This window comes from Megalopta genalis, chromosome 10 (genome assembly GCF_051020955.1).
Source record: "Megalopta genalis isolate 19385.01 chromosome 10, iyMegGena1_principal, whole genome shotgun sequence".
Lineage (NCBI taxonomy): Eukaryota > Metazoa > Arthropoda > Insecta > Hymenoptera > Halictidae > Megalopta > Megalopta genalis.
Genome location: NC_135022.1, coordinates 9,770,667 through 9,786,984, shown reverse-complemented (window position 1 = coordinate 9,786,984; position 16,318 = coordinate 9,770,667). Strand labels below are relative to the sequence as shown.

Here is a 16,318-nt window from a genome sequence, read left to right as displayed (position 1 = left end):
GATTAAAATAGGAGCTAAACTGGGTCAACGACTTACACCTGACGTCGATCTTCGTGCACGCAATCTTAGTCGTAACTCACGTTGAATTATTTCCCCGATAGTAAAATAGGTCACAGCTTGACCGTATTCTATCCCTTGCTTAATTATTTTTCTCGAGAAATGCTATCGATTTCAAAATTACGGTGGGATCGTATCACGCTACGAAAAGGATGTTGAAATAGAAAATTTAAAACAAATTATTTTATTGTTTCAACTTCTTATACACTTTTCTGATATAAAAGGTTACAACAAATATACAATATTTATTTGGATTTAGACCATACTATGGTTTCAATTATATGTTTAATATTATTACTATTTACAGACTCTTACTCTCTTTGCATAAGATTCCTTATTTCTATGGACGGATTTGTAGCGTTATTCTACAAAAGCAAGTAATAAATGCATAATTTACTTGTGTTATAAGTTATAAGAATATACAAAATATCTTTTTCAACTTCGGACTGACCTAATATTGATATAATTACTGCATACTACATAAGGCAACATGGACATTTGCATGCAGTGGACATAATACTTATCAACATAATGAGTATGAATGTAAAAATATATAATAGTCTCTATAAAATTTGCACTGAGCTTACTAGAAATGATATCACATAAACTGTGTCTGAAAACAACGGAGTTGTGTTTTTCTCCATTGCTTTAAATAATTTAGGAGAGATTCATGTTTTTATTCCGCGAAGACTGCAATTAGATGGTTGTATGTGTCTTCTGTTCTTCATCCAGAATTCTCTCTTGTTTCTTCCTGTGTCTACGCCCCTCGATTAAGAATAGGATACCAGCAAGAACCAAGATAAAACTGCCAATCACAGCAAATGCATAAGACCAACTGATCTCGTTATGTTCCCAGTTGGGCATCCAATCTCTCCCATCCCCGCGAGCACCAAATATAATAACAGATATGATACCGCATATTCCACCGAACAATAAATTCCCACCAATTGTCCATAATAGCAACTGATATTTGTGGTGATGGCGTGAACAACATGCATACAATGTTGTTAGAAAACTTCCTATCAATAATAAAGTTAGACACAACGTGAAGAAAAACTGTGTTGCCACAAAAAAGGGTGGTAGAAGAATATCATGAATTATATAGTACTCTTCTTCAAACACCCACCAACAGCCATAAAATTTTGTGTCGTACAAATGATGGGGATGTTCAAATCCTTGGAAACATACTTGCCATAAACCTAAGTAAAAAAGATAATAAATTATAATCAGATAAATACATTTTCGATAGCTTATGACAAGAATGGTAAAAATTAAATTACCAATTTTAATAAACTTTGGATTTTCCAATTTGCCGTCAGTTTCAAGCCAATTGGGTGTGGTAAATGCAATCACTATTGAAACAAATGCTACTGCTGTGCATATCGCAGCAGCTTTTTCATTACGAGATTTGCCCATTATACCATTCGTTTCTTAATACAACAATGAATTTTGTTACTTTGTTTATTAACAGACGGCAATGATTTTTTACTTCTGACAACTGTATCGTGTGGTTATGCAGAGATGTGCTCAAGTGTGTATGCATACACAGTAATATCCTATACATTTTCTCCATAAAACAGAGTGCCTACAGAGAGCCGTTCTAATGAAAGATGTTTACTGTTTTCCCCAGCGCACCGTGTGGTAGAAATCGTAACGAATTTTTTGAACGGTTTATTTAAAACGTTTTGTGTTACATATTTGTTACAAATTTCGTTTACAATTATATACATTACTTTACGCTATAAAAACATTTTTTGCAGTTTGGTACGAGCCTACAGACGTGAAGAAAGCAACAAAAATATTTGAAACAGAATCACAGTGGCAAAATGTTCTTCACGTCATATCTCCAAACAGAAATGAATTAAAGGCAATTGCAAAATGCCTGGGGATATCAGTGCCCAAAGAAAAGTCGTCTATGGATTTAGAAGAAGTAAAGGCAATAGCGGAACACGTAGCTGAAATTGTTCCAGTAGTTATAAGTACATTGGGATCGCAAGGAGTATTGGTAAATCATTGAATGCAAGAAACTTAATCTACAGTTTCTAACAGCTCGTCTAACGTGTAATTTCGTTTGTTGCAGGTTGTTCGTAAAGCTTTGGGAAATGATCCGTTTTACGATAAAGAAGGTAAACTGGTAGCGAATACTGCAATTACTTCACGTTTGTATCCGCCATTATCGTATACTGTCGAAGATTCAAATGAAAAATTCAGCGTAAGCGGCTGTGGCGATTGTCTTACGGCAGGAATGATTTATGGAATTCATAAAAATATGATCGAGACCGATTGTCTTTCTTTTACTTTAAAGGCTGCTGCGCTTTCGTTGACATCGTTAGACGCAGTTCCTGCTTCACTTTCATTGCTGTCCAGTGATGCCAAATTATTAAAAAAAACGTAACTAACATATCTTGATAGCATAAAAATATTTCTTCTCTCTTCGAACAGAGCGAACAACTTCAATAAGATTTTAGAATCAAACTCGCATCTACTGTCTAATCTATTCTTCTACTAAGTATAAATACATTTCTGAATGTTTGACTCTGAATTGTCTCTTAATTATTTGGATACATTCGCATCAGTTTTCTTTTTCCCCCACAGAGAAATAAATTCTTTAACCCTGAATTTTCGTTTGCATCCTTCATAATTCATATATCTTATTTTGCCAAATATCTCTCTCTCTGGCCAACCATGATCATGAATGCCGCATATGGACCATGCACATCCTTTAAATACAAATACATAGTCAGATTACAATATTAAATTAAAGAAATAATACCATAAATATGATGTGACCATATTTACTCACCTACATAGCCATTAGGGTCACAACCATCTATACTATATTTATTATTTAAATGATTAGCCCATTCTAAAGCATCTTCTGGTGATTTGGTCCATTCTAATATTTTCTTTGCCCAATACATTCGCAAAAATCCATGCATTTTTCCTGTCCTTACCAATTGATTTTGACAAGCATTCCATAAATCATCATGAGTCTTAGAGTTTTCCAAGTCGTGTAAAGAATAGATATATTTCCTTTTATCTTTCCTATATATAAAACATATCAATACTGAAATATAATAACGATTTATAATGAAGTAAATAAAGATGGCTACCGATGTTTATTTAACGTTTCTATTGCCCATGCATTAGCGCCTTCAATAACATTGTAATTTTTGTTATAGAGACAAAAATTATCGCTAAGTTCCCGACGAATAATAGCTTCTTCCATAAAAGATTCAACTGACTTTGGATACAATTTTTTATATTTCTGTATTTCCAAAATACAGCGCTGTACGGATATCATGCCAAAATGAAACCAAGGAGATAAATTACTAATAACGTTCGACAAAGGATCGTTACGTTCAGCTGCATACTTTTCTAAACGATTTTCTAAAAAACTTTCTAGTTCTTTAATACCATTTTCATATCCTGGTTTTGCCCATGCAATTTCATCTACCGTTCTCTCTATTTCTAGACCATCCAAAGCAATTTTCCAATTATTTTTTTCAAATTTTTCATCCGTTAAATACAAATGTTTTACAACAGGTGGAAATTCCGTTAAAAATTCATTCAATTTCGTATTAATTTTATTCCTAATTGTTTCAGCTGCAAACTCCTGCTTTTGGGAAGCTTCCCAACAGGGCACAATATTGTGTGCATCTACCTTAAAAAACAAATGAATTAACGAACAACTTTGTTTTAATATTTAACTAGTGAAAAGATTGATATAAGAACTAATTTTTCTTACTTGACAAAATGGTATATCTTCTGGTAATTTATTTTGTACATTATCAATCCATGACATAGGTAATTTCAATGGACAGAAATCTGCGATTACAGCACCCATCTTATATGTTTCTACAAATTTAACGATACTATCACTTGGCTCTCCATGCAGAAGATGGAAATTTATATTTAATGTTTCACATTCTCCTTCAACTTGTTCTAATCCTTGTAATAAAAATTTGTAATGTCGCATTGAAACTTCCAAAAAGTTTGTCATTAAACAGAAACATATGTGAAGAGGTAGATTATTTTTTAAAGCAGTCCTTTGGGCAAAGAGTACAGCCCAATTATCTTAAAAGATAAGAAACCATTTATAACAATTAAAAGTATACCTGTGTACAATATTATTCACACTGGAAAGTACCTTGTACTCTAATGTCACGAAACATCCAGTACAAAATCCCTTTACAATCATCTTTAATATCATTGAATTTGCTCAACCTTCGAACACGCTTTTTGCTGAAATGAAATGTGCTAATGGATTCAGCCGTCTAAAAAAAAATTTCAAACATTAAACAAAAGCGAAACTGTAATAATTTACATATAATGAGAAACTGATTATACATTTCTTCTATCCTTCATAAATTTGTTTGCCAGGTCGGATGACCTTTTTCGCTTTGGCGCGCTCGATTCATCCATGTTTTATGATAAATTAGGAATTAACATATCATCTCCCATTGTCTGTATTTTATTTGAGCATGAAAACAGATTATATTAATCTGTGTGATAAGCATTAACGATTCGTTCTATACAGTTTTGGTACAACTTTTTTTTAAACCTAAATGGCGCAACTTGCAATTTGTAAATCGTGAATCATATTACGCAATATGAGTAATAAAAAAGATCCTAGAATGTATGATCTAGGATTACTTAGTCTATTCAATATGTACACTAACCAATAAAAAAATTATATCGAACAACATATAAAGCATTTCTATTTCTTCATCTATTTCTTATCTATAATATTGTTTATAGAAATTTGTAGAAATTAATTATCAAAGAATCTACTGGAATCTACTCAATTCCATGGCCATGTTCGATCCCAATGAGATTCTGTCGAAAAAAAACAGAACGGTGGTGCTATCTTGTGAGCATATTGCAAAATTAATTAACGGTTACTCCCAACATCTCTATATGGATGGCGCAACGTACTTCTATTTTTTTATTACTTTTATTATTACATACTGATGAAAAAAAGATCAAATATTAATTGAAAACATGGTAAATAACAATTGTTAAGGCATAACATTAACAATCATTGGAGCAGAACCTTATGAACGAGTAACAAATTATGTCATTGCTCATCAAAATGTGACACGAAAGTTGTTGGGATTCTAAAGTGGGATAGATTACTTTGTAATATGTATTGTCAATGTAGTGAATAAGTATGCTTGTAAACTGTCCATTCGAACACGGTCGATGCAGGATTTAAAATCGGTCACTACGCGTTTAAATTGTCACAAAATTTTCTCACTGGTCATTTCCACGAATCTGCCTATTGATATAATTTTTATAAAAAGATTAATGTCAGAAATTCTATATAAAGTGTAAATTAATCGTCCAAGCTTGTTTTGTTCCATAACACTTCGATGAAACAGGAACAGAATTAATTGTGGTAATATTTTCAGTTACATATGTTGTGCAAACATTAAATCTGTATATAAGATAGTAATGTTAAACAAGATAACATACAAAGGTATGCTCAAGATACCACAAGATCTTGTTAACAAAGATTACAATTTAACTTAAATAGATCGCAAATTAAAGGAACATTTTCTGATTTTTTTTCTCTATGCATCGCTTCGATAAACATGACAAAAGATATCATCACTTTGTACGATGAAGGTTATGTAAATTTTATTTGAAATTACAATCAGCAATAAGTTATTAAAACAACGTATCTGCCTCTTTTCATGGTAATATTAACACGTAATAACATCAAAGTAACAATAACAATTTAACCTAATTATCGTTCTATACACTTACATACATATGTACGTTTTTATTACTGGCAAGTAGATAAATGATATGACAATTTATTGCAATGCTTTTATAGTTTCTTCGAACTTAATAGTCAACAAAATTATAATTGATTTACAATAATTCGGTTACCAATGATGAAAAATGCGTAATTGTTCAAGTTAAACGTGAAGTGCAATTCAAGATTCGGACCACTTATTTAATGAGGCATTTGTGCATCCATTTCGTAGATACGATAACTTCTTTGGATCGTTAATCGTTGCCATTAACATGTTCTTCGAAATACGAATGTTGCGTTTGACCAGGTAGGAAATAAAATAACGTATTAAAAAAAAAAACATCGGATCGTAATGTAATTTCTTAAGGGTCAGAGAGACCCGACCACACGAACGTACAATCTGCAAAACCGACCAGCCATTCAGTTCGGAGTAAACAGCGGTGACACGCACTCACACAACGTAGAAATGTGCGATCATGTGCAATGCTTTTCGGACGAGCAATGACAAAAGTTTCTGCGGTGGGGGGATCGCCAATGGGAAGAGGTGTCTGTCGGTCACGTGTTTTGCGACGCAGTGCAACCACGAGCAGAACGAACGAGAGTATCGTCAACAGAGACAAGCTAGACACCGGAGAGAGAAGGTCGAGTTTCGCTCCCGCCGCGCTATAACAAAGAAAGAGGGGACTAGTGAAAGAGAGAGAGAGAAAGGGAAAAGAGACGGTAAGGAAAGAGATGAAAGATCAAGGAGGATAGAAATTCTAGAGGAGGAAAAGAGAGAATATATTCGTGGCACGTGAGAAAGAGAGAGATAGAGAGGAGAGAGAAACGTAAAGGTAGGGCCTGGAATACGGTGAGAAGAGAGGGGAGCGGTCTAAAAAAGAGAAGAAGCGGGCAGGCTGGCATACGGACCTGTCCGACTCACGACGATTCCGCGATCTCGTGGCTGCGTTTCAGCTGCTATCCTGCGCTGCTCTACACCAGCCACATTCGAGCACCAGAGCTGCGCGACAGTAGTAACAGTAGATTCGGTTCGGTGTAGAGAGAAAGAGAAAAAGAGACCTTCTTATAATATATATATATGCATGTATATATATATACATATATACTAATTACATAAATATATATATATATATATATGTATATATATACACACGCACATGTATATATATACAATTTATATATACATACATAGCTATATACTTGCATATATGTATGTGTGTGCGCGTGTGTGTATATGTATATATAGAAAGAGGGAAAGAGAGAGATAGAAACGAAAAGAAAGAGAAAGAGATCAAAAGAGAGTAAGAGCGAAGCGGGCGCCGTTACGATAAAAGAAGTTTTTCGGAGAGCGTATTCGGGAGAGCGTTCAATGGTCGAAGCAGCTATGCGCCACGCCGTCGTAGGGCTGTTAGCTAGCTAGTTCTGACTACGGGAGGTCTCGGGCCGCAGTTACGACCTCGAGAGAACGAGCGGGTTTGTCTCGCGAAGATGACCATAATAGTCTTTTTGATCGACACGTCGGCCTCCATGAATCAGAGGGCATATTTGGGCGGGCGACCCACGCTTTTGGACGTAGCCAAGAGCGCCGTAGAGACTTTCGTAAAGGTACGCTAGTCACACAGCTTTCCCGGCTCTCTCTCCCGGTCATGGGTTAGGCCGAGTCGTCGTTGTCGTGATGTGATCGTGGTTGTGATCGTGGTCATAGTCGTTGTCGATGTCGTTGTTGTCGTTGTCCTCGTCGACTCGTGCCATCCTCGTCGTGGAGAGAGTAACGTTAATAACTGCTCTAACTTGCCTCGGTTCTGTTGTCGCCAATCTTTTTCTCAATCTGCGATCGTTCTCTTTCAGGTGAGGCAGAGATCACCGGAAAGTCGTGGAGATCGTTACATGCTACTGACCTTCGAAGATCCACCTCAGAACATCAAGGTATGTTTTCCTTAACGTTTCACTACATCATTGCTTTTCATACTTATCGTCCTTTTCTTTCTTCTCTTTTCCGTGATATTTTCCATTTCTTTTCCTCTTCTTCTTTCTGTGTCTCCTTCACAGATGCACGCAAACGAGCGCGCGCACACACATACGGGCATACACATACTCTATATCATGTTAGCCACAGACTTGGGTGAGCTATACCTTTTAAATAGTTAATCGTACTTAGGTTATTTTATATTCAACATTGGCCCACTACAATTGATTGTAACAGCATTTACTTATATTGTTATGATTATACGAGTACAGTTACATCTGGAATATATGTCCTTACATAGATGTTATTCATAAAATACTAATAAATTTCTGCATATTAGAATTAAAAGATTAAAGAATTTGTTGGAAACTACGGTATTAATCAGTACTACTAGTACGGTACTAATCACCTCTATCCGAGGTGAGTTGTCTTAAGCATTTGCTATTGAATGTAATATTGTTAGAATCTGTATTCGAGATTTTATCAGGTTCTGAGTTAACAATATTCTATACATAATAGTTTTCCCTCACAATCTTTTCCAATCAGATAGTTTTTTAGTCACTTGTTAGCAAGTGTCTTTATCCTCCCTTCAAAAGTTTTTATATTATTTCTGTTCAAAATACTTCATGCCAGATCTCTAATTCGTTTTTTAATTTTCAGGACTGAGTACAGTGATCAGGCTCATGGCTCAAGAAGGAGCCACATTTAGATATTGTTAAAACGACTCAGGTACTGTCGCCTGTCAAATAATGGTAGGGAAGTAGAAAGAGTGTCTACGCGACACCAAGCTCTGACACAATGAAGAATTACCATGGGAAGCCAAAAAACTAAGCTAAAAAAATTGTTGATGCAATAGATGATCATGCCTGTAAATTTTTCATGGCTATTCTTTGTTGTTTTAATGTTTAATGTTGCGTAAAGCTCTTTCTTATTTCTCCATTATTTCACAACTTCAGTAGCAAAAGTAAACTAACTCTTTCTTGATCCATTAGCCTTATCGTCATTTTTCATTTTATCAATAACAAATTTACAATTGTAACAATAAAGTAATTTCCAGAAATTATGTTTAAACAATTGAAAATATATTTTCTTTATTCTAGGCTGGCTGGAAAGAAAATTTAGCGACGTTTATGAATGAGCTTAAGAATTTACAATGCGTCGGATTGACAACACTGGGTGCTGCTTTAAAACATGCTTTAGACGTCTTAAATATAAACCGTATGCAGACTGGTATAGACACATATGGTCAAGGAAGATGTCCCTTTTATCTGGAACCATCGGTTATCGTTGTCATTACAGACGGAGGAAAGTATACGACTAACAGTGGAGTGAATCAGGATGTAAGCATTTAAGAAGTGGCATTAAAATATAAGTTTGTGAAGCTTAATTAGTAACACCATATGGTAATTTTTAAAATTGTTAACAGTTTACATTGCCCATGCATTCTCCCATACCTGGATCAGAGCTGACAAAGGAGCCATTCAGGTGGGACCAAAGATTATTTTCTTTGGTATTACGCCTTTCTGGAACACCAGCTGTCGAAAGAGATATTGGAATAGTTGCGAACGACTCGTCTCCTATAGATGTTATGTGCGAAGTTACCGGAGGTATGAATAGTACATTTCCAACATGATTTTGTACATCTTACCATGGACAGTAATTAAGATGTAGATATTCTTCATCGTTTGTAGGTCGTTCATATTGCATAACATCGTTTAGAATGATGATGCAATGCATAGACTCTTTGGTACAAAAGGTTCAATCTGGAGTAGTGATCAATTTTGAGAAGATCGGACCAGATCCTCCACCTTTGACAAATGAAGCACAACATGCGGACGACGATGAAAACGAAGAAGAGAATGGAACGGCAAACGGAAGTCGAGCGCAGTACCCGCCTAATCCGATGGTACCTGGAAATCCAACGTGGCATTCTTGTAGAAGACTCATTTATGTTCCACGATCAGCACAGAAAGGTTTTGCAGTGGGATTTTGGCCGATTCCTGAAAGCTTTTGGCCTGATCTGAGTGCTAGTTCTCTGCCACCTAGATCGGCACATCCAAACGTAAAGTTTACTTGCACCAGCCAAGAGCCCATGGTGATAGAAAATCTTCCATTCGATAAATACGAGTTAGAACCGAGTCCGTTAACACAATACATTTTAGCTAGAAAGCAGCCAACAATTTGTTGGCAAGTTTTTGTAGCCAATTCCTATAAATCTAGCGACGTGGGTCATCCATTTGGATACTTAAAAGCAAGCACGAACTTAACATGCGTGAATCTGTTTGTAATGCCCTATAATTATCCGGTGCTCTTGCCTTTGTTAGAGGAGCTGTTCAAGGTTCATAGATTGAAACCAACAAACGAATGGAGAACTCAATTTCAGAATTATATGAGGACTATGCCGACATACTATGCAGCAGTACGTAATTCATTGATTTTTAAATGATATTGATCTTGTTTTGGTACGTTTTATTAATATCGTGTGTGTTTTACTCTTTAGTCTCTCAGGAGGGCTTTAACTAGGATGGGTGCACCAGCGCCATTGGCACAAACATTAATTCCTGATAATATGGACAATTCTTTGTCCTACAGCGTTTTGAATTACTTAAAACGATTGAAGAATCAAGCGAAAATAGAATTCGATAGACTTTGCAACGAAGTTCTCTCCAAACAACTCGCTGCTGCAAATATGACGAAGAATCTAGTAAATGGTAGTACGACAACGGTAACGGACGGAGTAAGAGTTATTCCAAGAACTCCACTCAAGAAAGATTTGGTAACTGTTTAAAAAATTATCACAGTTTCATACCATCGTCAATGATGGAAATACTAATACTATATTTTTTGTCATGATAGGTATCACACCCGTTGCTGCAGGATAAGTTTACAGGACTGAGGGATCAATTGAATGAGTTTGGTGGGTTTGTAGTTGGATTAGTTCGAAATCAACAGCATGGCGCACACAGTTATCGAAACGCATTCGATGTACCGCGGAAATCCCTTTTGGATCAAGTCGTTAGAATGCGTGCCAACTTTTTACAACCTGGCTTGTTACACACAAAATTGCTCGACGACGATTATGTTCATTCGATGCCTCTAGCACAAATGGGGAATTATCAGGAATACTTGAAACGTATGACTCCGCCCTTAAGAGAGATCGAGAGTGTTCCAGTGAGGCAGCATATGTTCGGTAATTATTCGACGGACCCAAAGTTGGATAAATCAAAATCAAAAAGTCAAATCAATGCTTTATTCGGTGTTGTTGAATTTTAGGTAATCCTTTCAAGATAGATAAAAGAATGATGGTAGACGAAGCGGATATCGATATGGTTGGAGCGACGTCTTCAACTTCGAAGGGTGGTCTGAAACGGTCGCTGCCAGCTTCGGATGGAGGAGGCTCGTTAGCTTCGAAACCGCCGCCAAACAAGCGAAAGCCGGGTCCAATTCCCAAGGATGTTATTGTACGAAGACCGTCGTATACACCAACTTATACACCGACTAATAGTCCTCCGAGTTCGCCGATTCCTTGGGTAGACGATACGAAGAATCAAGTGACTCCAGCCGCCGCCGATCAGAATCAAACTCCATTGACCACAGTGAACTCCAGTACACCAAATATATCGAATGTATCAACAGTTAATTCATCGGAGAAATTGGTAAACGGTCTTGCAGAAATGCCAACGATACCAGTATTTGAACCGATCCCAGTAGAACATACCAACAACCACATGGACACTCCACCGATTCTGATGCCGGTAGTTAATAACCTTGATGCCCCAAAGAATGACATAAAACCGGAGAAAACAGACAATGTTAAAATTGAGTGTAATAAACTACCTCTGAACGATTGTGTTGATAACAGTGAGAAACTTGAGAATCCGGTTGACGATAGGTTAACCAATCACGTCGAGGAGAAGCGCGAACCAAAGGTGGAGAAGGACAAAGTTTTGACGAAGAAAGAATTGGAAGACATTAGAAAACATAACTTGTCTGTTCGAGAGCTTGTATATAAAGAAGTACGGAGAAGAGGTACAAGTAAGTTGATATATTTTACGAATATTATTATTGTTACCTCCACGCGTGTAAAGCATTTATTGGTAACAATATTGGAAGCATTAAAATGAAACAATCGATCATTAGTAATATTTGGTGATTTCGTTTCAGATTACGCGACACTATTTTCACACTTACACCAAATTCAAGGGACTCTAGATATACGACTTGCGTTTTTGCGAGATATTGTGAAAGAATCGTTAAGATTTAAAAGACGTAATTTGGCATCGTTGCTAGAAGAATATTTAAAAACCGTACAAGAGGATAGCTGGACCGTAAACCACAAGGTGAATCACAATGGTGCCACAAAAATAAGCTAAGGGTCGATTGCATAATTTGGGCATTATTCGAGTAACCAGAAAAAAGCTGAAAAGACTAAACCAGTCGAACGGACGATACGGGAATGTGTCCCGAATAAGACACAAGCTGGCCCATCAAGCAATTCGTACATCTGTAAAGCGATAAAAGCGTGTTTAGCGTTTAAGGGTGTATGTTGCCAAGGCGCGCGAAGTGATAATAATTGATAAATCTAACGAAAGCAAATAGCATTCTGGATGTCAACCAAGGAGATATGACTTTCATACTCCTTTTTCTCTGATTTTCGCTTTGTTTCTCGTCATTGTGACTGTACAGTTGGTAGAAATATGTTTTTTCAATCGATTATATATTTTGCGACAATAAAGTTTTGTTATCGTTCATTCAGTAAATACGTAAATGTATTCGATTCTAAATAATCTCTATTGTGCGAAAGAATTCCTCGGATTGGTTCCAAAAATATTCGAAATTTGATATTTTGAGCTTTCTCATTTAATGGTCTAACATTTTAATTAGAAGTTTAATTCATTATCATTATTACAACTATTATTATTATCATCATCATCATCATCATCATCATTACTATTATTATTATTATTATTATCATCATTATTATTATTATTATTATATTGTTACTGTAGGCCGTGAAACGCTACAGTTTTTAAATAATTGTAATTAATTCTAGTAACGAAAACACAGTATGCCGTTTGTAAAAAATAATATCAGACTGTTTTTCGTTAGGGATATGACTCTTAGAAACTCTCTGAATCTCGGATGCAGGCATCCGCGACGCTCTTTGATTTAAAATGTATTTGTTGTGTAATAATTAGCAGTTATAGTCTAACTTCCAAGTTCGCGTCTACATTTTAAGAAAATTTAGATAAATATAGTGCCCTGAGAAAGTACAATATTAAGTGAATAGCACAATTCTACCAGCTGCACAATCGAGTATCTTGATGTTTAAAAAACAGACAGAATCACATCGACAATGTATTTTCTTTGTGACCATGCCTCGTTCTTTCTTCTCCTTTTGTAAAATTCTTCGCATATACACGTTATTGTGATCTAGAATACAGATCAAGAGATAAGTTTATCAACACATGATACGCTCTAAACATTTTATTATATATGTTGTTACTAGTATAAAGCCAAATTAAAGTCTTAATTTCTATAATCATATGAGAAGGCGCTTCGGTGCGAGTCCTTACGCGAGTCGAATACATATCTTTTGTTTTAAAGAAGAATTGTAAAAATTTACATTTTGTAAGTAGGAAGAACATACGCTATATTTTATCATGTAATTCGCTAAATTAAAATACCCTGGAAAATAGAACTGTTTTTGTCGTAATGAATCTTCTTTTACGGAATTCGATGCACACGATGACATGTTGGCTTTTAACGTACGAAAATTATCATAACAAGCGAAAGCTAATTTTTATATTCAACGTTACCTTATAGAATTGAACTTATTGAAGAATCTTCAATGAAGGGTTGACAGTGCCTAATGCTATTGAAAATTAGTGTGAAAGGAGATTATATTTATTTTTAACCCACTTCAATAACTTTTTACATTAAGACCATTTCAAATTGCTTCATCGAAAAGCTCGTGACATTACATCCGAATATTATACTTTCTAATGAAAGTAATTATGGGAATAACACTTTTTGCAAATTACGTAATTTAATTATAAATTTTCCGATATCTATTTAGAAATTGTACGTTTATTATGTGCTCAACTTAAAAAAAAGTAGTCATACGTTGTTTAATATTAAATGGAAGTGGGTTAAAAAAAATATACAGTGATAGCAATGATTTATATAAATAATTAATAATGTCAAAGTCACTTGTTACAATCTATATAAGGAGTGATAGTGATTTGACCAAATATTATGTAGACTGTCCTAACTTCAACGATCAGGAAGATTATCTTACACATGCATTGATTGATTAAACAAATCATACACACATTATGCATGATTATACACGCTTTTGTCAAAGCATATTTCATCTGTTCAATATTCACTTAATTATCGATTTTGTATAAGTAGAGAAAGCTTTGGAGCAATATACTAATAAATTGCAACATATCATCTTCATCATTAGATTATAAATTAGTCAGATTTAAATATAAAGGGGCCATCTCTAAAGACTTTCTAATATCAGTTTTCCATGAAACTGATTTCTAAGCATTGCCTCAATTACCTGTTGATGCATTTTTATATCAAAACTCGTGATCACCGGCCCTTTTGTATTTAAACAACATTCAAGTAAGATAATCAACCTGAACTTTTTTTTACAGGGACACTAAATATATCTATATTCTGCTCTTTGTAAATTTAGTAGCGAAATTGTATATCAAATAGTATTTATTGAATTAAAATCGTTAAACGTTTAATAAATTATTTTATAATAAAGGAGCTTAGCTGAGTCTCAGAGACAATGATGCTAGACGCTTATTGGCTCCAAAGAGAAATTAATAAGAAAGTTGAATGAACATAACACAAAGTGCGATTCTACGATGAATTAATAGATAATAAGAAAGAGAAAATATGATGGCAAATGTAACACAATTATCAGAATTTTGTTACATCAACTGTAATTTATTTATCGTAGCTCTATTTATCCACAGAAATCGAGCAAAGATAGTTGCCAAAAAAGTGTGGGGAGAATAGGGAACTCTATGTGTAATACTTTTATCGGGTCAGTGTATTTTGTAAATGTACAAAGAGTATTTACAATTTTTTTCATGGAAGAATTCGATATATTTAGTACTTTTTCATACAGAAACAAATTTAAACTACAAGTTTTAATACGATATGACTAGTTGATGTGTTTAGAATTCTTTTTGTATCCCATACTTCGCTAAATTAGAAATATAATTCTTTTTTAGCAAGTATCTCCAATTTGTCTCAAATTTTATTTCAAATTATTATTTATTGTACCGGTGTTGCGTATATGTTTATCATATTGTTTAAAGTATATTTAATCTGTTATTCTTTTATTAGACCTATATTGCTACTGTGTGCATTATTGTACATATACCATTGTAAATAGATACGTATCGATGGTTACTACTAAGGAAATTCATATTGAAATGATTGTTCCATTTTTACGTTTATATTTTAAAACAAAGTACATAGCAGATAATCTTTAAAAAAAAATAAATGAAAAGACAATTGACACATCATTTTGGAGTTTGTTATTTCCCTTGTGTAATACTTTTAACGATTACTGTCTGCTTAGTATAGTTGGCACTAAGTTAATTATAGAACAAGTTAAAGTAAATGACTAACAATGGAATAAATACGTGCAGACATATACATAATTGAATTAATTAGCTGTTATGAAGTACTCAAATCTTAATAGGCCATTTGTTCAGTACAAAGAATAATATTTTTGGGTTAGGTTTCTCTTTAGTACTCTAATTTCAATTCTCATTTAGCTCTGTATCAATTCTGCCAGGAGTAAACAATATTAATAGTGGTTTCATTTAATAAAAGAGAAGAGAAAGAATTGATAGCTCGTATAACTAACTAATAACTAATAAAACTCTCATACCAAAAATAATGCCAATCAGATTTTAAGCCTTATATTCATAGTTTGAACAAACCATACAATATATATATGTAATAGAAAGAATAGTTATATTATGACAGCTTTTACATACAGATTTATAAAAATAATCTGTAATTCGGCTATCTATTTAAGATGTTAAAGTTTAGATATAATGGAGAAATAATGATCGCCGCTGTGATAATGATACGTAATACATAATAATGTATGTATACGTGTATGCATATGTATATGTACATATGAAAAATGCCAGATTCTACGATGAATTTATACATATGTACAATTGATTAAATATTATGTACGTATGTGGTTATATCTTAAGCTGCCTGAATTAAAAAAGCAATTGTTCTTTGAGAAAATTACTATATTTCCAACTATCCGAAGCTTAAAAAACGATTTAATTCCGTAAATATTTCAACTGTCGCTACAGACTTATTATACAATGAAGTTATCTTTACTTTCGAGTTTTAACGTATAAACTTTTGATTACACTGTTATACACTAGATTTCGTTTTTGGTGTTAACTAATGTTTTGGAAGTATGTACATATCTGTTATATGTCCCCAGCGTTGGTGATTAAATTTTATTT

The 16,318-nt window shown here is 34.3% G+C and overlaps 4 protein-coding genes across 8 annotated transcripts in view; 2 read left to right on the top strand and 2 right to left on the bottom strand.

The window, feature by feature from the left end:
* LOC117223333 (uncharacterized) overlaps nt 1-2,599 on the top strand; it is a 60,735-nt gene extending 58,136 nt beyond the window's left edge. For all 3 annotated transcript variants that reach the window (XM_033475561.2, XM_033475560.2, XM_033475559.2), the window contains exons 9-10: nt 1,818-2,062; nt 2,138-2,599. In XM_033475561.2, coding sequence (XP_033331452.2) covers nt 1,818-2,062; nt 2,138-2,452 — 560 coding nt within the window. In that variant the 3' untranslated portion in view covers nt 2,453-2,599. The remainder of the gene's footprint in view (nt 1-1,817; nt 2,063-2,137) is intronic.
* Nucleotides 226-1,630, bottom strand: kune (claudin). Its single transcript, XM_033475590.2, has 2 exons — nt 1,338-1,630; nt 226-1,256 (listed from the first exon to the last, which is right to left on the bottom strand). Exons 1-2 carry the CDS (start codon nt 1,471-1,473, stop codon nt 754-756), a joined length of 639 nt encoding a protein of 212 aa, XP_033331481.1. The 5' UTR covers nt 1,474-1,630; the 3' UTR covers nt 226-753.
* Nucleotides 1,714-6,285, bottom strand: LOC117223337 (deoxyribodipyrimidine photo-lyase). Of its 2 annotated transcripts, XM_033475570.2 has the most exons (7): nt 6,219-6,285; nt 4,408-4,524; nt 4,208-4,334; nt 3,806-4,134; nt 3,171-3,721; nt 2,861-3,102; nt 1,714-2,777 (listed from the first exon to the last, which is right to left on the bottom strand). In XM_033475570.2, exons 2-7 carry the CDS (start codon nt 4,480-4,482, stop codon nt 2,611-2,613), a joined length of 1,491 nt encoding a protein of 496 aa, XP_033331461.2. In that variant the 5' UTR covers nt 4,483-4,524; nt 6,219-6,285; the 3' UTR covers nt 1,714-2,610. The 2 variants fall into 2 exon arrangements, with proteins under 2 accessions (XP_033331461.2, XP_076381119.1); XM_076525004.1 differs by lacking the exon at nt 6,219-6,285 and having other exon boundaries at nt 4,408-4,954.
* Nucleotides 6,286-7,293: 1,008 nt separating this feature from the next.
* On the top strand, nt 7,294-15,343 carry IntS6 (integrator complex subunit 6). 2 transcript variants are annotated; one of them, XM_033475551.2, is made up of 9 exons: nt 7,294-7,426; nt 7,670-7,747; nt 8,888-9,127; nt 9,214-9,394; nt 9,479-10,206; nt 10,288-10,563; nt 10,644-10,977; nt 11,061-11,822; nt 11,952-15,343. In XM_033475551.2, exons 1-9 carry the CDS (start codon nt 7,310-7,312, stop codon nt 12,158-12,160), a joined length of 2,925 nt encoding a protein of 974 aa, XP_033331442.1. In that variant the 5' UTR covers nt 7,294-7,309; the 3' UTR covers nt 12,161-15,343. The 2 variants fall into 2 exon arrangements, with proteins under 2 accessions (XP_033331442.1, XP_033331443.1); XM_033475552.2 differs by lacking the exon at nt 7,294-7,426 and adding an exon at nt 7,444-7,589.
* Nucleotides 15,344-16,318: the final 975 nt, after the last annotated feature.